The sequence below is a fragment of the Bos mutus genome, chromosome 6 (assembly GCF_027580195.1).
Source record: "Bos mutus isolate GX-2022 chromosome 6, NWIPB_WYAK_1.1, whole genome shotgun sequence".
NCBI lineage: Eukaryota > Metazoa > Chordata > Mammalia > Artiodactyla > Bovidae > Bos > Bos mutus.
The window spans coordinates 24,681,233-24,706,207 of record NC_091622.1 but is presented as its reverse complement, the minus strand read 5'-3'; the positions used below and the strand labels follow the sequence as shown (position 1 = coordinate 24,706,207).

At 39.1% G+C, this 24,975-nt stretch overlaps 1 protein-coding gene across 2 annotated transcripts in view; it reads left to right on the top strand.

Annotated features, from left to right (window-relative positions):
* Window positions 1–23,817, top strand: part of LOC102269339 (secretory immunoglobulin A-binding protein EsiB) — a 64,003-nt gene extending 40,186 nt beyond the window's left edge. The window contains exons 1-5 of one of the 2 annotated variants that reach the window (XM_005910308.2): window positions 2,021–2,314; window positions 18,035–18,176; window positions 18,336–18,381; window positions 21,719–21,805; window positions 23,055–23,817. In XM_005910308.2, coding sequence (XP_005910370.1) covers window positions 2,192–2,314; window positions 18,035–18,176; window positions 18,336–18,381; window positions 21,719–21,805; window positions 23,055–23,181 — 525 coding nt within the window. In that variant the 5' untranslated portion in view covers window positions 2,021–2,191 and the 3' untranslated portion in view covers window positions 23,182–23,817. Of the gene's footprint in view, window positions 1–2,020; window positions 2,315–18,034; window positions 18,177–18,335; window positions 18,382–21,718; window positions 21,806–23,054 lie in introns of those variants that run through there. The other variant, XM_070372103.1, reaches the window with a different exon arrangement.
* The last annotated feature ends 1,158 nt before the right edge of the window (window positions 23,818–24,975 follow it).

Below are 24,975 nucleotides of genomic sequence, written 5' to 3'. Positions count from 1 at the left end.
TGTATAACACTAGGGCATGCTTGTGTGTGTGTGCTTAGTCTCTCAGTCGTGTCCCATTCTTTGCAATGCTATGGACTGTAGCCTGCCAGTCTCCTCTGTCCATGGAATTCTCCAGGCAAGAATACTGGAGTGGGTTGCCATGCCCTCCTCCAGGGGATCTTCTAAACCCATTATGGGTAGTTATTTGTGAGTCGAAAATACTTTCATATTATAGGATCTGTTTGCATGTGCCCAGTTGTGACCGCATGGACTGTAGCCCACCAGCTTCTTCTGTCAATGGAATTTTTCCAACAAGAATACTGGAGCAGGTTGCCAGGAACCCAGGGATTGAACATACGTTTCCTACATTGGCAGACAGATTCTTTATCACTGTGCCACCTGGGAAGCTCCCATACATTATATGATCTAATATGCAATAATCAAGCTGTGTTTGACAGAAGAAATACCACCTAGCACAGTGTTTTCTCAAATTGTGGTCTGCCTACAGAGTAATTTCCTTGAGTGTTTGTTATAAACACGAATTCAAGGTCTTCATTCTTCAGACTTCCTGAATCAGAACCTCTAGAGATGAGGTCCTAGAAATTAATGTTTTTAAGCCAGAGGCTCACATGAGTTTTATGCACCATGATGTTTAGGTATTTCTGACTTAACACATTTAATTACACACAGCCTTAGTGATCTAACAGTTATAGGAATGAAATCAGACATCTGCAGGATTCCACTCAGTCCCTCCTTTAGGTTTTGCCTCTTAGTCTAGTCATATTTCCCTTTTTATTCTCTTCCCTCTAAATTAAAATATTCATAAATTAGAAAGACTAAGAATTATGCCATCATGTCATCTAATTTGTGATATTCCAAATTAATCAGTGAATGAGTATCAATTTTTGTAGCAAATACCATAAAATAAAAACTTAGAATTGGAAAGGAAATTAGCTGAGTGGCTCTTAGGCTCAGATAAGGAAACCCATTTCCAGGAAAGTGGACTTGCTTAGCTAGGAAGTTGGTATGGATGGTCCTTTTGAAACTACTCATTTTTAAATGACTATCTCATTTGGGGAAATCATCATAAAATTCAGTTAACATTTAGAATTAAAACCCAGCTTTAGTTACATTTAATTGTGTGCGCACTAGAGCATAGAATTCAATTTTGGAATCCTGAGCCATATTTTATTACTTGTCTTTATGAATAGTTAATGGACATTTGCTATTCCTATGCATGTATTCCTCATTATATGCCCACAGTGGTAGGAGTAAGTACTTGTATTCCCATTTGCTAAATGAGGGATCTGAGGCATGTATAGATTAGAAGTAGGAACTAGGAAACAGGAGGTCAAGGGTTTCCTGGTAAGGCCAGCAGGCCCTGTTTTCTAAAATGAGCTAGTTAAGCTGAGTTGGAGATGGAAGACAATGACTGGTGTATGTTAATTTTCTTGACAGGGATTTTCCATAAGTGCAGTATAGCTTAGGTTTAGATTTGTGATGTTGGCCTGACCACTGAGGTGGCCTCCATTTGGTGAGTCCAGATGTACGGGTTAACTTTATTAATATAATATAACCATGTGTTACTTTTGCTTCATGATTTTAAGCTTACCTTACTTTGCTTTTCATTTTCCTTGGTGTTCCTACAGTTTATTTTCTTCTGCTTCATCTTTTCATCCTATACTTTCTTTTAGAGCAAAATCACTTCCTTTTTATTATACTACTCTAATTTTAACAGTTACTAAAAATGAAGATTCAAGTTAGTCACTTTTTATATTGTATTACTTTGGCAAAAACAACCTTTTCCCTGTTTTATTTTTCTTCAGATTGAGGCAGTTTGACTAACTTGGTTTGTTCAAACTGAGGGACAAGAGGAAATAAATCTGGGTGTTCAGCATAAAAAGAGCTAATGACAAAGACATGTTTAGGGACAGGGGCTTTTTGTCTTTGCTAGGTTATTCTTCATGTCTTTTTGATATCTCTGTTCTCTGGTTCTTATCTTTAAAAGACAGCTGCTTTACCCTAGGCATAAATCAGAATAGAAAAGCCAGTTACCCAGCAAAGCTGGGCCTGGAGGGAGGATGAAAGGGAATAAGCCTCCAGAGAAGGAGAAAGGAAGACTAAAGGACCCCTGGAGAGTCCACTGGGCCAAACACAACAAACACGCCGGTGAGCACAGACAGAACAGAGGCACTGACTAGGGAAGAAAAAGATGACGCCTTTGATGCCTCATAACCAGAAAAGAAGATCCCAGGCGAGTGACACACATGCCTTGGGAACAATTCTGCCCCAGAAGTACAAGGCGCACGCCCGCGATTCATGGAGTACATGGGAGGTAAGGGCTCAATTCCCGGGCACGAGACCAAACAGGAAAAGAGGGAGAAATGTGCTAATTGTAAATCATGGTTACATAACGTAGGAACCACACTGTATTTTTCCACAATGCTGCAGTTAAGAATTAATAGAGGAAATATTTGTTTTCTTGGAGAATATATTGAAGACACATTTATTTAAGATTATATGCATCAAAAGTTTTTTCAAAATGTATATATACACACAAATTTGGACTTCCTGACTTAATCAGTTAGTTTATTTAAAAACCTGTAAACAAAGAACTCATAAAACACTCATTAAAATTTAGCTGATTATTTGACACCAGATAGCTAGCCTTGCATTTTTCCATTTTTTAATCTGCTGATAGAAATCATATAAACATAGTTTAATTTATACGAACTTAGCTGAAAAGTTGGAGGACTAATATCAATTTCAGTTAATATTTTTATGTTTTGAAAGTTTGTTTGGTATCAAACAGAGCTTTTAAAAAGTTGAAGCTCTGTGTGAGGAAAATAAAAATCTACTACGAGACTTGCTTGCTATTACTGTTGTCAGCTCATTCATATTTTAACATCCTCTTACTCTGAGGTATTAGAAACTGGATTATTTTCTTGCAGGTAAATAAAGATGATGGGGGCTGCAGAGGTGGTGGAGGGGGGATGCTAGTGGTTTTGTGATGGCAAAGAAAATGTATTTATGAACTAATGAAAAAGTACACATTTTTAGACATCTATTACAGCTAGAAATGCAACTTTAGGTACTTTAATGGTACTGGTCTTGATTTGTACTGCTTCTCACAACTCCCCTTAAATCTACTGCTTTATCTCTGTGCATTTCTTTTCTCTTAGTTGATGGCTAATGGACATTGTACACCTGATAATCCCCAAAGAAATGAAACTAGACAGGACCTTTAAGGAGCATAAAAATTCAACTCTGAGCTGTGTACACGCACACACACACACACACATACATACCAGAAACCAAAAGAATTTAGGGAGAAGCTGTTATGTGCGCATAAGAAAAAAAGCTATGGAATATAGTAAGGTAGAACTTAGTTTTACAGAATATTCTTGAACAGAAACTATCGTAACTGCTATGCTATCAGGCAATACTGAGTCTGAATAACAGCAATTATATGAATATTTTAAGACTACAGATACTTCCTTATGTATAGGGTTTTTAAAAAATTAGTTTTAAAAAAACTTTTGCACCATATGGATACAGTGCAAAATTCAAGAATTATAGTAAGAGGAAGCCACTAATCCCCTATGACAAACTCCTACTTCATCACTCCTAACCTTCACCCACCAAATTCTGCCCCCTGGAGGCAACTACAGTTAAGATATCTTGTGTGTTGTCCAGAGATGTTATATGGAAAATTTCAAACGCTCTATTTTGTCTCTTGGTTGAAACTTAAGAACTTCAGTTTTCCATTGACTTAAAACAGCAAAGTAGAATTCTAGTCTTTGGTTCTCACATGGAAATGACTTCCATATCAGTCCAGACAACTGAGAGTTTGCTGATTATGCCAGGCATGGTCCCCATTCTGCCTTAGAGAGAGTTCTTTTCTCTCTCAAGATAAATAGACAACTCCTAGGAAGCTGTCCTCCCTTAATGGACCCTACTTCATTAGTTCATCGCCAAGAAATTACAGCTAATCCAAATGAAAATGTAAAATGAATGTGATTTATTTGTTTAGTTTGAATGATATGGGTGACCTGGACTGTGAAAAGAGACAGATTACTCTTTGTTTTTTATTGTTATAACCAAGCTTTCCTATCTGTTTTGGGTGAATTATCACCAGCCACCTGAAAATACACTAATTAAAAAAAACAAAACAAAAAACAAAACAGGGAGAAGCTATGCATCTTCCTCCTTGCAGAGTACTGATAAATTTATACAACTATCTTGTCTATATAAAATACCTATTATTAATAATTCAGCAATAGAGCTTTCTCTTTAAAAAATTGATGATGTCACCAAAATAGCTATAATTTGCAACCATTTAAAACTTACTAAAATGGTATGGCAGAAAGTCCTATCAAAATACCCATGGCTCCTATAATGCCAAAGTTTTGTTTTGATATTTATAGCAGATGAATGCCAGCACTGTGTTAGTTCTCATTGCAATAAATGTGAGATTAAATTGGAATGACAAACAAGCTATGATGACAGTTAATGACGGGAACACTCTCTGATACTCCCTGCTGCCATCTAAATTGGTCCATATAGCAGTCCGACAGGTGGGTTGCTGGGTGCAAATTGTTGTTATTGTTTAGTCACTGAGTCCTGTCCGATGACCCCATGGACTTTAGCCTGCCAGACTCCTGTGTCCATGGAATTCTCGAGGCAAGAATACTGGAGGGGGTTGCCATTTCTTTCTCCAGGGGATCTTCCCTACCCAGGGATCAAACCTGTGTCTCCTGCATTGGCAGGCAGATTCCTGACTACTGAGCCACCTGGGAAGAAAGACTGCTGGGTGTAAATAGGACCATTCAAATTTGGCAGAACAGTTACACAGTGATTGTATTCAAGATGAGCATCTCATATCTCAGAAAGTATCCTAGTTGTATTGCTAGTTATGAATCATTATGCCCTTAGTATGTGCCAGCAGGAAGTCACAAGAGTCTACACCTCTTCAATACTTATTTTCCTAGGTCAACCATCATTAAAATGTTCATTTGTCATTATTTATAAATTAAATTTGAGTCTCTGAGGATAAAAGTCTTTTTTCTACCTTCTAAATTAAAATTTTATTTTAACGCTATAAACAGACTTTTTTTTTTTAATCAAGTATTTCACAAGGTTTATCATTTAAAAACAGCAGTCTTCTCCTCCTTCCTTCTCCTGATTATTGTTCCTCAAAAACTACTTTCAACTTTTAGATCTTTCTCCTGGTATTTATAAATAACATTCATGTAGTACTATTTTGTTCAGTGTATTAATATTGATAAATTCTTATTTCTAACCTCTGCACTCCTGTCCTTCAAACACGAAGTTACCCTTTCTTTGTTCTAGTATAGCTACAGCTTCCTCTTTGCTAAACCAATATTCAATGTTTATTATTATGCCCATTTAAATATCATTTACAGCTGACCCATGTAGTATATTATAGGGGAGGAAAAATGTTTTCCTTGACCCTTTTGATTGAGTCTGAAAGTTAAACTGACAAAGACAGATTAATAGGAGGAGGAAAGCATAATTTATTTGACATGTTTTTACATGACATAGGGACCTTCATAAAGAAATGAAGATCTGAAGAAGTGGTTAAACCTGAATGTTTTTGCTAGGTCTGATGAAGAATGGACAGCTGTGAAGAAATGTGATAGGACAAAGGGTGTGAAGTCAGTGACGTGACAGGGAAAACTTAGCGAGACCTGTTCATCCGGATTCTGGGTCCTAGAGAAAAGGATGTTCCTTTCTTATAGGTATAGGGAGGGTACCTCTACAGGAGAGATCGTGTGACCTGCTTCAGGGGAGAGGGGCAGGGGAAGGTCAAAGAGACCCTCTTGCTTATTCAGTTTTCTCAGACTCTTTCAACTTAAAATATTAAATATGCCAGGGTGCCATATTTTGGGGTCTCCTATTCTGAGCTCCATCAACACAATGATTACAATTACTTTCTTCTATAATTTTGTTGTCTCGACAGTTATACTTTCATCTTTTTATTTTTTGGATTAATTTTCCATATGCTTATATCTAATTCATCCTGTGTTGCTTTACAAAGTGTTACCTTCCTCTTAATATATTCTAGAAGAGGTGGAAAGAATACACAGAAGAACTGTACAAAAAAGATCTTCATAACCCAGATAATCATGATAGTGTGATCACTCACCTAGAGCCGTACATCCTGGAATGTGAAGTCAACTGGGCCTTACGAAGCATCACTAGGAACAAAGCTAGTGGAGATGATGGAATTCCAGTTGAGCTATTTCAAATCCTGAAAGATGATGCTGTGAAAGTGCTGCACTCAATATGCCAGCAAATTTGGAAAACTCAGCAGTAGCCACAGGACTGGAAAAGGTCAGGTTTCATTCCAATCTCAAAGAAAGGCAATGCCACAGAACGCTCAAACTACCGCACAATTGCTAGTAGAGTAATGCTCAAAATTCTCCAAGCCAGGCTTCAGCAATACATGAACCGTGAACTTCCAGATGTCCAAGCTGGTTTTAGAAAAGGCAGAGGAACCAGAGATCAAATTGCCAACATCCACTGGATCATCGAAAAAGCAAGAGAGTTCCAGTAAAACATCTATTTCTGCTTTATTGACTATGCCAAAGGCTTTGTGTGGATTACGATAAACTGTGGAAAATCTGAAAGAGATGGGAATACCAGACCATCTGACCTGCCTCTTGAGAAACCTATATGCAGGTTAGGAAGCAACAGTTCGAACTGGACATGGAACAACAGACTGGTTCCAAATAGGAAAAGGAGTACATCAAGGCTGTATATTGTCATGCTGCTTATTTAACTTATATGCAGAGCACATCATGAGAAACGCTGGGCTGGATGAAGCACAAGCTGGAATCAAAATTGCTGGGAGAAATATGAATAACTTCAGATATGCAGATGACACCACCCTTATGGCAGAAAGTAAAGAAGAACTAAAGAGACTCTTGATGAAAGTGAAAGAGGAGAGTGAAAAAGTTGGCTGAAAGCTCAACATGCAGAAAACTAAGATTATGGCATCTGGTCCCATCACTTCATGGCAAATAGATGGGGAAACAGTGGAAATAGTGGCTGACTTTATTTTAGGGGCTCCAAAATCACTGCAGATGGTGATTGCGGCCATGAAATTAAAATATGCTTATTCCTTGGATGGAAAGTTATGACCAACCTAGACAGCATATTGAAGAGCAGAGGCATTACTTTGTCAACAAAGGTCCGTCTAGTCAAGGCTATGGTTTTTCCAGTGGTCATGTATGGATGTGAGATTTGGACTGTAAAGAAAACTGAGCGCCAAAGAATTGATGGTTGTGAACTGTAGTGTTGGAGAAGACTCTTGAGAGTCCCTTGGACTGCAAGGAGATCCAACCAGTCCATCATAAAGGAGATCAGTCCTGGGTATTCATTGGAAGGACTGATGTTGAAGCTGAAACTCCAATACTTTGGCCACTTGATGTGAAGGGCTGACTCATTTGAAAAAACCCTGGAGAAAGGGGATGACAGAGGATGAGATGGTTGGATGGCATCACTGACTCAATGGACATGGGTTTGGCTGGACTCTGGGAGTTGGTGATGGACAGGGAGGCCTGGCGTGCTGTGATTCATGGGGCTGCAAAGAGTCAGACACGACTGAGCGACTGAATTGAACTGAACACTTCGGATAATCTTGGATTTCCCTTTTCTCTTTAAGACACACCTTCCCTCCTACTGCTCCAATCTGGAAATTTGTTCTCATCACCTGCTTCTCAGGAGCCTTCCTGGAATGCCCATCACAGCATCCCAGAAATCCCCTTTGCCCTCCTCCTGTACTGGATCCCTCATCCTTGGATCCTGAGATGTACCTCTTCTTGGTTTACTCTCCTTTTCTGATGGAGTGCATCCTCTAGTAATTTCCTACAAGACTGCGTGAGAGGTAGATGTGGAGACATTTCTGTATCTGAACAGGAAAATGTCCTAAGTCTACCATTAACTTATGTGATAGTTAGACTGGGTGTCTAGAATTCTAGATTTCAATGGCTTTATTCTTAAAATTTGCAGGGTTTGTTCTACCATGCTGCAGGTAGCAGCTTTGAGGCTGAGATATCTGAAGTATTCTGATTCATGCTTCTTGGTATGTGACTTCCCTTTCCTTTTCCCTCTTCTCTTCTCATCCCCGACCCTCAGGAGCTTTTAGAATCCCTTTTCTTTAGCCAGTGCTCTGAAGTGTCTCAGTGATACTTGTTTATATGATTTGTTTCCTTCCTGTAGTGCTGGACATCACCTTCAGTTATAGTGTGACCTTTCAGTCTGGAAATTCCTGTCTTTCAGTTCTGGGAAATTTTCTTAAATTGATTGTTTGATAATTTTCTCCTCTTCATTTTTACTCATTTCTTTATGGAACTCTTATATTTGGAAATCAGATTTCCTGGAAAGATGCTCTAATTCCCTAACCTTTTTGTTTGCTGTTCTCTCTCTCTCCCACGGCCCCCACCTCTCTCATTGGTTTCCTGTCAATTTAATGAGGTTTCAGGAGGGAGTAAACTCCAATACTTTGGCCACCTGATGAGAAGAGATGACTCATTTGAAAAGACCCCGATGCTGGGAGGGATTGAGAGCAGGAGGAGAAGGGGACAACAGAAAATAAGATGGTTGGATGGCATCACCAACTCAATGGACATGAGTTTGAGTAAACTCTGGGAGTTGGTGATGGACAGGGAGGCCTGGCATGCTGCGATTCATGGGGTCGCAAAGAGTCAGACACGACTGAGGGACTGAACTGAACTGAACTGAATACAGGAATATATATTTGTTGCATGATATTTAATCACAAGTCTGACAATTGTGAAAAAACTGAAGTTTTGCAGTAAACTAACTGTTCCCTAAGAGCTAGTGGCTAAGCCCTGCTGCTGCCGCTGCTAAGTTGCTTAAGTTGCGTCCGACTCTGTGCGATCCCATAGATGGCAGCCCACCAGGCTCCTCTATCCCTGGGATTCTCCAGGTAAGAATATTGGAGTGGGTTGCCATTTCCTTCTCCAGGCTAAGCCTTAGTGGCCAGTATTAAACCGGTAGTTGATATGGCATTATCCTTTTTATTTTTTAAATATGAAATGACCTTACATGAAAACTTATGAGGATGCCTGACTAATTATTAACTAGTCTAGAAATGCATCCACAAAGTTTAGGATAGGGAAATTATTCCCAAGTAGGAGAAAAAAAAATCCCTTGAATGAAATCTTTATCTTGTCCATAATGTTAAGCCGGTCCCAAATTTCGGTGACATTCGATTATATGGCATTATATGGCATTCTCTTGGCCATATAAACACCCAACACTCAAAATACAAACGTGTCATTTTTACTACTAATCTGAAATGCTACTACTGAAAAATAGTAGTGTATACTACTACTAAATACTACTACTACTGAAAAATACTACAGTTGCTTAATTTATATATAGGAGAAGAAAATGCCAGATTTTATCCTAGTTTGAGCTTATATTTTTAGACTTCTACACAGATAATTATGATTCAAGGGACATTCAAGAATGCATGCTCCTTTAACTAATTATTGTGGTTCTCTTTTAGCTTAACAGTGGCTTTCGATATTCCTTATATGTTCCCCAAGCTTTCACTCCTCTAATGTTAACCAGGACTAGTTTTTTTCTGTAGCATGGACATACATGTGGATTGCAGGCGCTGCTGCCAGCTTCCCCTCCAACATGAGGACCAGATCTGTCATTCAGGAAATAGGTGCAAAGATTATTCCTGGGCTAAACACTCACAGGAAGGGTGAATACATAAGATGGCATAGGAGACATGTAGCAATCATGAGAGATGAGTCACGCACTTAATTGGAGAAGCCATAAGTTTTATTATCTTTTTTTTCCTCTCAGGTTTTATTTTATTATAATTTATTAGAGAGTATCTTGGAGAAGGCAATGGCACCCCATTCTAGTACTCTTGCCTGGAAAATCCCATGGGCAGAGGAGCCTGGTAGGCTGAAGTCCATGGGGTCACTAAGAGTCGGACATGACTTCGAGACTTCACTTTCACTTTTCACTTTCATGCATTGGAGAAGGAAATGGCAACCTACTCCAGTATTCTTGCCTGGAGAATCCCAGGGATGGGGGAGCCTGGTGGGCTGCCATCTATGGGGCCGCATAGAGTCAGACACGACTGAAGTGACTTAGCAGCAGAGAGTATCTTTCCCCTAGTTGTTTAGTTGCTAAGTCATGTCAGGCTCTTTGTGACCTCATGGACTGTAGCTCGCCAGGTTCCTCTGTCCATGGAATTTCCCAGGCAAGAATACTGGAGTGGGGAGCCTTTCCCTGCTCCAGGGGATCTTCCCACCCCAGGGATCGAACCTGCATCTCCTGCATTGGATTTTTACTAAGCCATTGGGAAACCCCACTTTTCCCCCACCACAGTTTACCTGTTGATCAGTTATTTATTGCAACTGAGGGCATGAAAGGGTAGTAGGCCATGAGAAAAGGGTTAACAGCAAGTTTGGGCTGATCCAGGCCTGCCTTGGAATGTCTCCTCATGGTACTGTTTCCCTGGCCACAACAGAGTGAAGATAAAATGTGGAATGTTGTGTCTATCTTGCTTTATTTACCCTTGGTCTGTGCAGCTGGGGTGCAGTGAGTGGTGGTGCAGGCCTTAGGCTGACCTGACTGGAACGGTTTAAAAGACAGGTGGAAAGTTGAGGGCGGCCTCACGGAGGCCCAGGGACCACACACACCTGCTCTGTGGCCGCCCTGCAAGTTGTGGCTGAGGGGTGGCTTCCAGGCCCCCGGATGAATGCAGAGATTATACCACCTGTATTTCCTCCCGCATTTCCCTCCATAAAGCTGAGCAAATAGACTGTTAGACTGAAGCCAGTTTGTGGCTTGTGAGCCTGGCTGTCAAGTTGGACTAGTAACAACCACTGAGGTACTGTAAAAGCAAATTCAAAACTGTTATCTCAGGTTCTTTTTTTTTTTTTTTTTTTGGTAATTAAAGCTATTTTCATTTTGTAAATTACCAGTGTATTTTATGGTTTCCTATTTCTCAATAAATGAATTCAATGGGTTTTCCCTAACTGAAGCTAAGGACAAGCTAGAGATAACCAGTAAGTATTGTAAATTAAGTTCAAGTTCTGCTCCACTTAGACTCATTCATTGAACTATTAAAGAAGCTACAGTGTATGAGGCAGGTAGCTGGGTATACAAAGAAAAATGAAAATAAGCAGAACAACCTTTTTTTTGTGGAGCCTATACAATGTGGGTTTATGCGTGAGTGGGGCTGGGAGTGGTATCACTGATGCTGTAACAGAGGTGAGTACCCATCGCTATGGAAGAAAAGGAGGGTCCTCTAACCGTCCTGAAGAGCTCAGGTGAGATGGGGGCGGTTAAAGTGAGTCCACAACAGTGGGGAAGGAGAAGAGCGAACATATGAGAGACAGGAGTCTGATGACACAGAACTTGGAATTGATTGAATGTAAGGGAAGGGGTTTGCCCAGGTGGCTCAGTGGTAAAGAATCTACTTGCCAATCAGGAGACACGAGTTCAATCCCTGGGTCAAGAAGATCCCCTGGAGAAGAAAATGGCAACCCTGTCCAGTACTCTTGCCTGGAGAATCCCATGGACAGAGGAACCTGGCGGGCTACAGTCCATGGGGTCGCAAAGAGTCGGACAGGACTGAGAGGCTGAGCACCTGTGCACGGGAGGTGAGGAGGGGTGAGCTGTGAGGGAGAAGACAGGGTATTTAACTCTGGACAAGTACCATCCTCTTCTCTCCCCTGGAACAATGTAGTCTGCATCTTTATAAAAGAGCTTATCATTCTGTTTTGCAACTTGCTTATATCTCCCCCCACAACTTTGAAATGCTTGAAATCAAGGCCCAGGTCCTATGTTTATCTTTGTAACCACAGAGCGTAGCACAAACTATGTCCTCAGATTTATAGGACTGACTATAGCCAGGGACTGAAATACTGATTTCAGTCTTTTATCACAAAGGATGCACTTAAAACTCTTTTTTCTCGTAATGAATTTTGTGTTTTAATACATTTCTACTAAGCAAATTGCAATATAAAAATAATCTCTGGCTTATGATCCTTGCTGATATAAACACACACCATAATCCTTAAAAAATTCCAATCAAAAGTAAAGCAACTTGATGTTTTGGTTAGTTTTAGCAGTGCTACTGTAGTTAAATATTGTGTGTGTGTGTGCTCAGTCACTCAGTCCTGTCCTATGAAATACTAAAATAGCTTGGAATTTCCTTTCTTCCCTTCATGCTGATTTTTAGGATTAATGCTTGGTGATGTAGCTAACTTTAGCTCATTTTTGCTTAAAAATTCAGCACAATGTTGAACTTTTAATGCTGGCTTGGTTGCTACTTCTATGAGAAGAGAGGGTAAGAGATGAGAATGAGTGTGTTTTTATCTTTACAGTGCTTTAATTCTTTAAAAAAAAATCTGGAGTGAATATGACAAAATATAAACCTACTCAATATGGCTGGTGGGTACACGGGAATCAAATTTATTTTCTGAATGCTTTAAAATTTCATACTTTAAAAGTGAAATGGCTGATTTCAAATGCCTTTTTAAAACAAATACCCATTAAAAAGTTAACACATTTACTCATGATAAAAAAAAATACTGTGAAATTCTCTTCTAAATACTGATTGAAAACATCTGCCCTTAACTTTAGAAAGGATAACTTTAAAAACATCAGAGTAAACACAGAATTTCAATTATTGACAATAAGGGAAGACAGATCATAAATTATATGAGAATTTTAACAATTGAAAATTTGATATTTAAAATTAAGATTTCATTGAAGCCTATAAACCCTAAATTATCACCTTTATTCAGATGACTCAGACATCTAGACATCTGTAAAATTCCTAACACCCATAGCCAGCAGCCTGCTGTACCACCTTTCTTGAGCCCAGTGTGATCCAAACAAAAGTCAGCCACCTCTGCCTCCTCTCCCACTGAGTGCATTCTAATCTGTTCCTCTTAATCCAGTGATTGGAGTCACTGCAAGTCAGAAGCCCAGGGCAATTTTTTTGGTCATTAAGCCTTGCAATGTTAGCATTCACTTCATCCCAGGCTTCTTTACAGGAGTCTTTTTAAAACTGTGTCTACTTTATGAAGGTTGTAAGTAAACTAGCATTAGTCCATGAACTCAAACATACACAAACTGGGACACAGTCAATGAGTGAAAGCATGTGCATGAATGAGGGTTCCCAGGCAGCGCTGTGGAACAGTCTTGTTATCCTGGGCTTATCTCTACTCCCCCAAGCAACGTATGATCATCTGACACACAGACCAAATGAATCCCTGGGCTAAATATCAGTAGAGCTTAAATTTTTTAATGTATTATGTTCACAGAAGTTTGAATATTTTCCTTACTCCCCAGTGGAACATCTTGTGTACTTCACTTTGACAGCTGTGGCTTTATAGTGTGATCAGAGTGACAGTTTTGAAACTCAAAATGATCATGTTCCCCCCTAACTCATGTCCCTCTCCCCCTCTTCCATAGACATGAACACTCCAGAGATTACCTATTGCTCTTAAAATAAGACCAAAATCCTAACATAGCCTTTGATCAAAACTTTTCTTAATTTTCCCACTGTCTCCTCCAGCTTCATCTTCCCCAAACTAACCCTTGCTCTTTGATACAAAGAAATGAAAAGTTGAGCTTTCTTGTTATACAGTTTCATTCTAGTACTTACCACAGTTGTAATTTTACTTGCATATTTTATTATTAGTATTTATCTCCCATATCATAAGCAATAATGTTTTCAATATTGTTTTTGTTTTGATCACTACCTAGTATCTAGCATAGTCCCTGGCTCATTTCTTTTTAATGAACAAATGGTCTAAAGAGAAAGAAGATAAATCATTCTCTCAAAATATTTATGTTTACATAATGCATTTGCCTATGAACCCAGATAAAAGAAGGATATGTGAAAAAAATTCAAGCATCAATCAATAAAGGGGAAATATAAGTAAGTAATATTTATGAGCTTATAGGAAGAAAATGGAAGCTCCTTAAAATTGGAAAAGAATAAAAATGGTTTTAGATTTGGAGGAAGACATAGACTCACTGCTTTGAGCTGATGGCATAAAATTATAGATGACAGTAACAAATTTGACCTTTACTTTTTATCAGTATTGCCATTTGGGTATGTAGATTGTGGAAAATGGCCTAGATGTTCTTAATAAGTTAGCCTATATATATTTTTTGGTCCAAATGAATTATATACTTAGAAGGCTTGCAGGTGAAATTAATAAATTGTATTATGTGGATGTGTATACATACATGTAGGCTAAGTTGCTTCAGTCGTGTCTGACTCTTTGTGACCCTATGATTGTAGCCCTCCAGGCTCCTATGTCCATGGGATTCTCCTGGCAAGAAAACTGGAGTGGGTTGCCATGCCCTCCTCCAGGGGATCTTCCTGATCCAGAGACTGAACCCATGTCTCCTAAGTCTCCTGCATCTCCACCACTAGTGGCACCTGGGAAGCCCCGAAAGTAAGCCCTATTGGCTTTCAAAACCAAGTGCCCAGAGGGTGAAATCAGGTGAGCCAGGTGACAGTTCACGTACAGCGGGTTGAATTTCATCACAGGAACCCTGATTTGGGGGAATCCTGATCTTTTATACCAGACAGGAAGCCTGACTAACCTTTGCTTTGGAGGGTGTGTTTATTTCCTAGGTGACAAAAATACCACAAACTGCTGAAAACCACAGACACTTATTCTCTCACAATTCAGGAGGCCAGAAATCTGAGGTCAAGTTATTGGCAGGTTTGGTTATTTCTTGGAGAAGGCAATGGCACCCCACTCCAGCACTCTTGCCTGGAAAATCCCATGGACGGAGGAGCCTGGTAGGCTGCAGTCCATGGGGTCGCATAGAGTCGGACACGACTGAAGCGACTTAGGAGCAGCAGCAGCAGTAGCAGTTGGTTATTTCTGGAGGCTCTGCTCCATACTTTTCTTCCAGCTTCTAGTGGCTCCAGAAATCCTTGGTGTGGGGGAGGCTCACCACATACAACTCAAGTACAACTCCTTGAATGCAGTATCTGTTTACCTGTGACCCATGAGACTAAAGAGACAAGTCATCTGACTCCACACACCCAACATATGATGTTGGAACCAGCATAGGAAAACTGCCATAGACATTACAGTTCAAAAATGGGGAAAGTGGGAGTCACAAAGGAGTTCCCAGTCTAGAGCAGTTCTGGGGTACCCCCAGACAAAGACTGGAAGTTCCTTGATTGGATTCCAAGGTCTGGAATGACTCCGGACCTTCTCCATGACTTCTGGCTCCATCCTCTGAGCCCTTGGCTTCACTCTCTGATTCATCCTTCCTTTCTTCATCACAGAAATCATGTTTTGCAGGTGAGTTTTCTTAGCTTACTTCCTGTAAGTAGAAAATCAGAGGTTCAATGACCTCTTTTTATTTTGCACCCTCTCTGTCCCTATGAGTATCTTTGCTGATATAATTCTCTCAAATCTTTCTGGACATTCTGTGAGGCTCATTAGAGTTCACTCCATTGCACAGAGCCACCATCACACATCATTTTCTACTTTTCTTTGCCCATTGTTTTCATCTATCCCTTTGAAATTTGTACCTCTTGCTTCACACTATTCCCTATTATCCTTCTGTTCTTTATAGCATTTATTATCATCCAATATAAATTTTACTTTTTAAAAAATTTATTGTCTGTTCACTCATTTTCTAACCCAACTATAATTTAAGCTACAATTGGTCAGTGAATTTTGCTTGTTTTGTTCACAGTTATCAGAACAGTGTCTGACACATACAAAATACTGAATTAATGACATAATTTCAAAAAGGATTTGAAGAGTTTCAAAACAGACATTCATCTTCTGTGAAACTTTGTGACATATAGAAATATGTGAAAGAGTATTTGTTCAGGAAGCAGAATCAATAGAGATGACTTTGGATGCCCTAATAGGATTAAAAAATTAAAGTCTCCTCCAATGCACACACATATTCGAACAGACCAAAAAAAAAATACAAAAACACTTCAACAATAAGGAACACCACTACTATCACAAATGCACTCACACAAAGACTGAAACAAAGACTTTTCAATACATTATTGTGAATAACCAACCAAAGAGGAAAGAGATATGTTATCAAAGTTGAAGTTACATTATAGAAATTAGAGTAATATACAACTTATTGTGTAAGTATAAATATTTATAATTATAACTCATCATTTTGTTCATATTGGACTATGCTAATTATTTTTTCTCTAGTGTATCTTCAATATGACCATTAAATATATTTAATTATCTTTGTTTTGTGCTTATAAGAACTCTAAATGAAAGTCTGTAAAACACCATCTCTTGTTCTCCAAGTTTTCAATTCCTGATTGATTTGTTTGGTTAAAAGACTTGAGTGGAAAAGTCTATTTTTAAGCTCTTGATCTTGGAATCAGTAATAGATATTTAGCTTTCATGGCAGCTATAGAGAATTGAGTTTTTAAGTTTGAAGCTACATTTTTTTCTTCTCCTAGAAGAAAAATCATACCTGAGAGGGAAGATGTCAATCACACTGTATTTTTCTCAGAGTCTGAGGCCCTCCTCAGAATCCAGCTAGGTAAGGGTAAGAGAAGGGTATGGGGCCCTGAGCTGTCCATGCTGGTGAAGCTCTTCATGGTCTTGCTGCATTTCAAGGCTGCCCCACAGGACTGAGTTTCCTCTCAGCCACTGACCTCTGCATGAATCAACATCTCAGAAGGTGCTTGCCATATTTCTGAAAACAGTAATGGCCACATTGATTCTGTTGATGGACAATGTAAACTTGTTTGAGCATCAACCCATGGCTGAAGTACAAGCTTCTTATGGGAAGAACCTCACTTAGTAGAGCTTCCTGAAGGGAACTTACAGGTATGTTCAAGTTGCTAGAGAAGACTGATGTTGGGAGTACCCTGGTGGCCTAGTGGATAGGATTTGGGCTTTTACTGCCATGGCCCAGGTTTGATCCCTGGTCAGAAAACTGAGATTCTGCAAGCAATGCAGCATGGCCAAAAAAGAAAAAAAAAAAAAAAAAATTGATGTCAAAGCTCCTGCTAATCCACCAGCTCTTTTAGGAAGTATCCTCCACCATCAGACGAGGCTACTGGTATGGGCTGAATTTTGTCCTCCACCAAATTCATACGTTAAAGTCCTAACCTCCCTGCTGACACTGTACCTCAGAATGTGACTGTATCTGGAGACAGGGTCTTTACAGAGGTAATTATGTTAAAATAAGTTCATTAGTATGGGCTTTTGGTGTCCTCATAAAAAGGAGGAAATTTGGTCACAGAGATGTAAAGAGGACAGATGAGGCAGTTATAGGGAGAAGACAGTCATTTATAAGTCAAGGAGGAAGGCCTAGAAAAAACCAATCCTGCTGACACCTTGATCTGGAGCATCTGGTTATACATTGTGAGAAAATTCCTTTCTGCTGTGTAAGCCACTCAGTTTGTCACATTTGGTTATGTCAGCCCTAGCAAGCTGTGGGTTTTCTCATCTTCCGGAGACCCGCTGGCTCACCTGGACCTCTTTAGGGAGGAAGCTGAAAGTGCCATCTGAAGGTCTTTTAATTCTGTCATTGCAGCCAGAAGTGTCAGAGGAGACCAGGGCTGTGGGTCCTTCAGACTGGCAGAACAGGGCAGGAACCTCCCTCCCACCTTAGCCTCAGCACCATATTTCTGCCCAAACAGCAAACATATTAATTCTCTTTTCTGCTTCCTCTTTTGTTTCTGCCTTCATTTTTCCCCCCTTTTTTCCCTTAAGATCCTATTGGTCAGTATCCAATCCTAAGTAGTTACCCAAGCCAGTTATATTACATCACCCAGAAAATTAAAAGTATACCACCCAGAATGATTAAAAATAAAAGACTAGTGATAATGTTCCCCTATAAACAGAGACCTATGCGGAACATCCTTCATCTGTAAACCATATGAATCTCATCCTGAAATGCCTTTCTTCTAGAATATATTCATTTCTCCCACGTCTGAACCGTAAGTATATCCCCACACTTCTCTTCTTGTTCCTCTTTATTTTTGTAGCTCCTAGTCATATCAGGAAGCATGGTCTCTCTGCTTTACATCTGGCTGTATTCCCAGAGCTTCCATTTCCATGTGGCACATCTTTATGCTCACTTGGGGTACCCCAGTGCCCAGCATATTGTTGGCCAGAGATACCTGAAAGGTAACTCCTTTGCTCATCTTGTGCTCATTTTACTAGGGGAAAGGGAAGGAGAGGCGTTTGCTGGTTAGAATTTGTTTATGTATCTCTAGGTTTACAGAAGATTTTAGTTAATAATTGACTGAGTCCCTTTTTTCTCTGATACCCTTTGGTTTCACCCAGGAGCTGGTGTGGTGAAGGATCAAGAGATGGCAATGCACTGGTTTAGGTAAGAAAAACAACCCCTACCAAAAGCAAACCTCTAGAGCTGTCATTTCAGGAAGTGCTGAGATAGAAAACCTTATGATTTTGGCGCTTCTTCTCTAGAACAAAAATAAGGTACACTTTCTTGAAGTGTTGGTAACTTCTTTTTCCACTCAGCAGTGAGGTAGGATTAGTGACGGAAGTGATGTCTCATGCATTTCAAAACAGTCTACAGATTAGCTTTAAAAGAGCTAAACTGGAGAATATGTACTATTCTAGATCAAGATCCAGAACATCAATAATTTTATTAACCAGCACTGTATTAGCATTACCTTGCTTATTAAAGTTTTGAACTCTTGACAATTAGAGACAGATTCATTTGAATTTAAAAGTAGAAATGCATTTATCTATTGTTTATTCTATTTTGGGCCTAAATTCCATTCAATATACAAATTTTTCCACGGGCAGCTTTTATAATTCTGATTGTATAGCATTGGTGTGATGAGTCCTCACAGAAAAAAACATATTATATTTGCAGTTTGAGAAAGTAATAATAACTTTGGAAACAAAGACTTGAATGCTTTACCTAACACTCTAAGGGTTAGACAATGGGAATAAATAGGCTCTGAGATGTTAGAAACTCCATTCTACATGGAGACTGTGGTAGAAAACAAGGACAAGTTAGGACTAAGGTCAAAGTCACTTGATATAGAGAACTGGCTTAGGGTTCATGAAGTCTCAATTTCATCAAAAGTAGAAACCCCTGAAAATGGAATTTTGCCATAGTATTCTTTAAAACGATATTGTCCAATATGGCAGTGACTAGCCACATAGGCCTCTGAGCCCTTGAAGTGTGGTTAGTGTGAATGGAATGTGCTATGCATGTAAAGTACACACAGAGTTTCCAAGACTTCATATGAAGAAAGGAATATAAAATATCTTACCAACAATTCTTTGTATTGATTATACATTGAATGATAATATGTTGGATATATAGGATTAAATAAAATATATTATTTAACTTTACTTATTCCTTTTAAAACTTTTGATGTGGCTATCAGGACATTTAAAATTACCATGGCATGCATTTTATTTCTATAGGGTAATGCTGATGATCAGAGTCTCCTATGATCCAGAGAAGTGTTTGGTTATCTGAGTGAGCAGTGAGCACAGCCATGGCTTTGCCATTGCCCTCGTATTGATGAGATCATCCTTCTCAGATGCTTTTTGTCTTCTTGCTAGAATAGTGGGTGACAGGCTTGGCTACATATTAGAGTCCCCTGGCGAGCTTTTGAAACATACTAATGCCCAACTCCAGACTGACTGAGTTGTGCTGAAAAGCATCCTGGGTAGCTGTAACATGTAGGGAAGTCAAACCACTGCTCTAGAAGTCCACATTGATTTATAAAGTAAAAACGAACCAGCAGAGGAAGTCATTTCAGTAACACATTTTAAAACGAAGTTTAAAGTGGATATTCTGACCAAATTCACCTACCAACAGAAGCACCTTTGAGAATCAGGAAGGGAATGACATGGCTCTAGAATGGCTAAGCATGGTTGGTATTTAACTCTGCTTGGCTGGAAGCCTTGCTACTGAGACCTAGGCCACACACCAGCAACACTGGTATCACCAGGCGGGTACTTGTTCGAAATGCAGTATTTGAGGCCCTAACCCCAGCCCTACTGAAACATTATAACAAGATTCATTTGTTATAGTGAATGAAGATTCATAATCTTCATTATAACAAGATTCTGGGGTGGCTAGTACATGGATTAAAATTTTAGAAGTGTTGCCCTAAATAATATTTTGTAAACCAGACCTTCCTTACATGGGGCATACAGTTAAAAGCCAATTTCAAAAACATTTCTATTTTTCAGTGATGGAGTCCACTGTCAGGAATGGGATGGGGAAAGTATTACAAGGCAAGATTCCTCCCAGCATATTTTAAACATATCTTTTATGGTTCATGACTCATTAAATTTATTTATTAAATTAGTGCCTCATTAAAGTTTTCTTTTTGTCAATTGTGAAGCTTTCTTATCTAAATGTCTGGTGGCTCAGATGGTAAAGAATCCACTCACAATGCAGGAGACCCAGGTTCAATCCCTGGATTGGAAAGATCCCCTGGAGAAGGGAATGTCAACTCACTCCAGTATTCTTGCCTGGAGAATTCCATGGAGGGAGAAGCCTAGCGAGCTACAGTCCATGGGGTCACAAAGAGTTGGACACGGCTGAATGACTAAGCACACACAGCATGTTGTAATTTTAATATTTTTTTTTTCCTGTGAAAAGTCTATTCATGCAGTCTGCTCACTTTCCCAGTGGATGTTGTTATTTTCCTGCTTACTTTTCAAAATGTTTATGCATTAGAGATAGAAAACTTTTGTATATTTCCTTGTAATTTGGACTTTTCCCACCTAATCATAAATAAATGAAAAGAACTGCAAAGTAGCAAGGCAATAATTATATAAATTGCACTGCCCAATATGATGGCCATTAACCACATGTGGTCATTTAAATTTAAATAAACTAAAAAAATTCAGTTTCTCGTTGCACTATCTACATTTCAAGTATTTAATACTCAAACACAGCTAATGGTTACTGTAGTGGAAAGCACAGATGCCAAACATTGTCATCTTTGTAGAAATTTCTGTTGGAAAATATTGGCACATTACATATTTCAGTAACTGGAAATAGTGCTTAAGAATCAGGTTACATGCTACTGAATTCCTAATATTCCCAGATGGTCCTTTCCTATATTTTGATTTCCTATATATTTTGGAGAGAAGATTGTAATTATTTTAATGTTTGGAGAAGCTGATGAATGAGTTTGGAACAAATAAGTGATTGAAATAGTCTTACAACATCAGTTTTGTTTTTTTTTTTTAATGCTTTGCTTGTTTCAAATAAGAGTTTTCGTTGTTTTTTTTTTTTTTTTTAATGAAAGAGGCTTATTAACATTTGTCCCAATGTAAAAGACAGAAGTAATGGTTTTTCAGAGTGTCCTTCAGTCATGCCTGACTCTGCGGCCCTATGGACTGTAGCTCGCCAGGCTCCTCTGTCTATGGGATTCACCAGGCAATACTATTGGAGTGGGTTGCCATGTCTTCCTCCAGGGGATCTTCCTGACCCAGGGACCAAACCAGCCTCTCTTACGTCACCTGCACTGGGAGGCAGGTTCTTTACCACTAGTGCCACCTGGGAAGCCCCATGATTTCCAGTAATGGTTACATATTTGTATTAGCAGTGCCTTTGGTTGTATTAGGGGAATCCATTTTCACAACACTGTTTCCTTGTTTTTTGTTGCATATTCCTCTCCAATCTGATTTCCACTTCCATTTTCTTTTCCTCTCTTTTTCAGACGAGCCTCCCAGCAGAACCATCCTCATGGTTCCTTTAACCTTGCAGTAGGAAAACTGAAAAACATAACTGGATCCATGGAAGTAGGGTAATGAAAATTAGCAGTCTTCTCCCTTCCAACTGAGATGTCATTCCTTCTAAACCTGCCCCCATACATTACCTGAAATTGACAGATGAAAGCATTTTATATATAGTGCACTTCCCACTCTTGCCTTTTTATCTACTTACAGTGCTATGAGTTATGATAAAAGTCACAAAGTAAAAGGATCTAAGATTCATATATGTGCATAGAGCCCATGGAATAAATTCATAAGGTATCTGATGAGTCCAAAATGAAAGGCCAGGTTATTTCATGATCCTAAGAGTCTCCTGTGAATTTTTAAGGTTCCTAGGAGTCCCATCTTTACAGCTGTAGAGCATTTTCTCATAAACAGAACAGAACATGGAAGAGTATAAGGTAGAAAGCTCTTTTGGGACACAAATTCTGTTTGTGTTTATGAGATGAATCCCCTTTTGATTATTCGCAGTCCCAAGAGAAATACTACTTTTTTCTCTGGAGAAGTTTTTCTTAAAGTTTTTGAGTAGTTCATAATCTATGATATTTTCATGCAGAGATTCTGAGTCAGAAACATCTTCTTTCATAGGCCTTCCCCAAATAAACTTCAATTTTCAGCTTGTTTTAAGAAATGCAACTGACATGTATTCCATTACCACGTTCTATGTGTAATTCCCACCCCCCAATTGTAGACTCCAATCCAGCTCAAGCTGATGAGTAGATGAGGTTCAGAAAGAAGGAGTCTCAGTGAGAGCCTGAAGGATGGTGTGGGTCTAGGGACTTGGTGTAACACGCAGGTATATCGGTTTCACGCATTACTTGGTAATGAAATTTTGAAATGACCAATGGGAGGCAGCCAAATCATATGGTGCAGTCAGTGTTCTCTTTCACAACTGCTGGTGGGCAGTTTTACAACTGACTGATGAGCAGGTTGAATGGAGCCCCTCTCCAGTTACCACTCTCAAACCAAAATATAGAATTTGCTTGTAAGAAAGGGGTGTCTCAGACATTACCTAAGAGTCTTGGCTGGAAAAATTTTTCTAAATGGGGCAAAAGTATCCAGCTGGACTCTGATGTTGTAAGACTGTTTCTTGGGGTAGTTTTTTATTTTATTATGAAGACACTCATGATGAAACCCAGATGAAATGGCAAGTGTTTCACTCAGTACCTTAGAATGAGTCTAAACAGGTGTTAACATGGCCCTTAGCCTAAACACTTGGACATGCAGGTTCTTTGAATTCACTTTTTCTTTGTGATTCTACTAAGTAACTCTCTCTCCTAGGGACATAGAGATGCTCCTTCATGTTGCTGCAAGACAGGGGATCCAAGAGGCCCAGGAACTTCTGGAGAATATTATTTGGACTAAAAGCAAGCCCTTGCCAACTAAAAGAGTGGGGAGTTTTTTATAAACATTAACACATGTCACGCATGCTTTTTCTGAAGCAGGGTCTGTGTGTCTCTCGTCAACCGTGGCCTTGCACTGTTTTGTGGAACTGTCAGTGGAAGTGGATTTTACTTACAGTTTTATATGCTGCTGCATCTTCAATTTGCTGTTCCAAGTCCTTTAAAGCAGTAGTACCCAACCTTTTTGGCACCAGAAATTGGTTTCATGGAAGACAATTTTTTCCGCGGACCAGGGGATGGGCGGGGGATGGTTTCGGGAAGCTTCAACCGCATTACATTGATTATGTGCTTTATTTCTTTCATTATTGCATCAGCTCCAGCTAGATCACCAGGCATTAGATCTCAAGGCTGGGTATTGTTGCTTTAAGGCAAGGTGTTGCCTATATGTTTTCCTGGGGTCGGAGTTTGACCTCTTCTGGATGGAGAGGTATTTTCTTTTGCTTGCATGACTGCTCACCTCAGTTAAGTTTCAAGTCAGTGAGCACTGTACACAGTGGTGGGAGGGAAGGAAGAAACCTGTCACACTAGAGACTTGGCTTCTTAGATGTGTGAGTTGGCGCCCACACATCCATGGTGAAGGAGATAAACTCTTCATTAGCCTAATCTATGACATGTGGTGTTCTGCTTAAAATAAACTCGTTTTCATCTCTACATTTCAATTTTCTGCTCGATTAGGTTTCTATGGTGTTTTATTGTATTCGCTTTTTGTATTACAAAAAGGCCTTTATGGGGAAAAATAAGAAGGCCATGAATATTGTCACTAGGAGGGAAAAGGCTAAAGTAGAAGAATTCAGAGTTATTGAGCTCCTGACATGTGTATGGTTTTTCCTAACTGCTTTCAAGTATGTTAGTATTAACTTGGATCAAAGCCTTATGAGGTGGGTAGTATTATCATTCCCATTTTATAGATGTAGAAACAGGTGTAGAGAAGTAATATGTGTAGAGTCATAGCATGACTGGTAAAATAGGTTTAAATTTCTTAACTAGTTTGACTAACACTTCTCCCTTAAATTATTTTTTTTCCCCCTTAAATTATTAACATCTCATTCCTAAGAAATTCAAAGACGCTCCAAGAGCAGGTACATGACTCTATTACTAGTACACAATGAGAACTTACCTTAGCCAATGACTCAGTCATGTTTTCTAACTGTATTATTTGAGCACAAGCCACATATTCATATTCTTTTAAAGTAGTATTTTTAATCTTCAATATAGCTAGCTGCATTTATTACATTTCGATTATAGCATGATTCTCTCCTGGGAATTTAAATTCAGAAACATGATGTAAGAATGACAAAAGTGTTACAATAGAATTCAATAACATAATTAAGCTGTGTATAAGATACTTGTTTTGCCTTTAAGTTCAAGTGTCGAGTTTATACTAGGTGCACGTTCAGGATGACTGAATCTCAGGCAGTCTCTTTGTCCAGACTTGAACATATAAACATTTAAAGGATGAAGATAAAAATGGTCAAATATTTTCTTTTTTCCTGCTTTTCATTATTTTACAAGCACTTTAAAACTCTTCAATGTAGAAAATCCAAAATTCATAAACTAAGGTCTTCACTTGAACCTCTGTTAAGTATTTCTGTCATTCCTAGAAACACTTCAGGTTTTCTTTACATTTTTCCAGAGGACACAGTCTTCACTTCAGTCTATGTTGTTTAAGGTATATTAATAACTCTGAAAAATTTATCCTGAGCCACGAATTCCATTTGCATAATACTAGGACAATAATTTCAACCATCTTGTAAATGTGCATTTTTTTTACCTTCACGATGATACCCACTTTCTGCGTA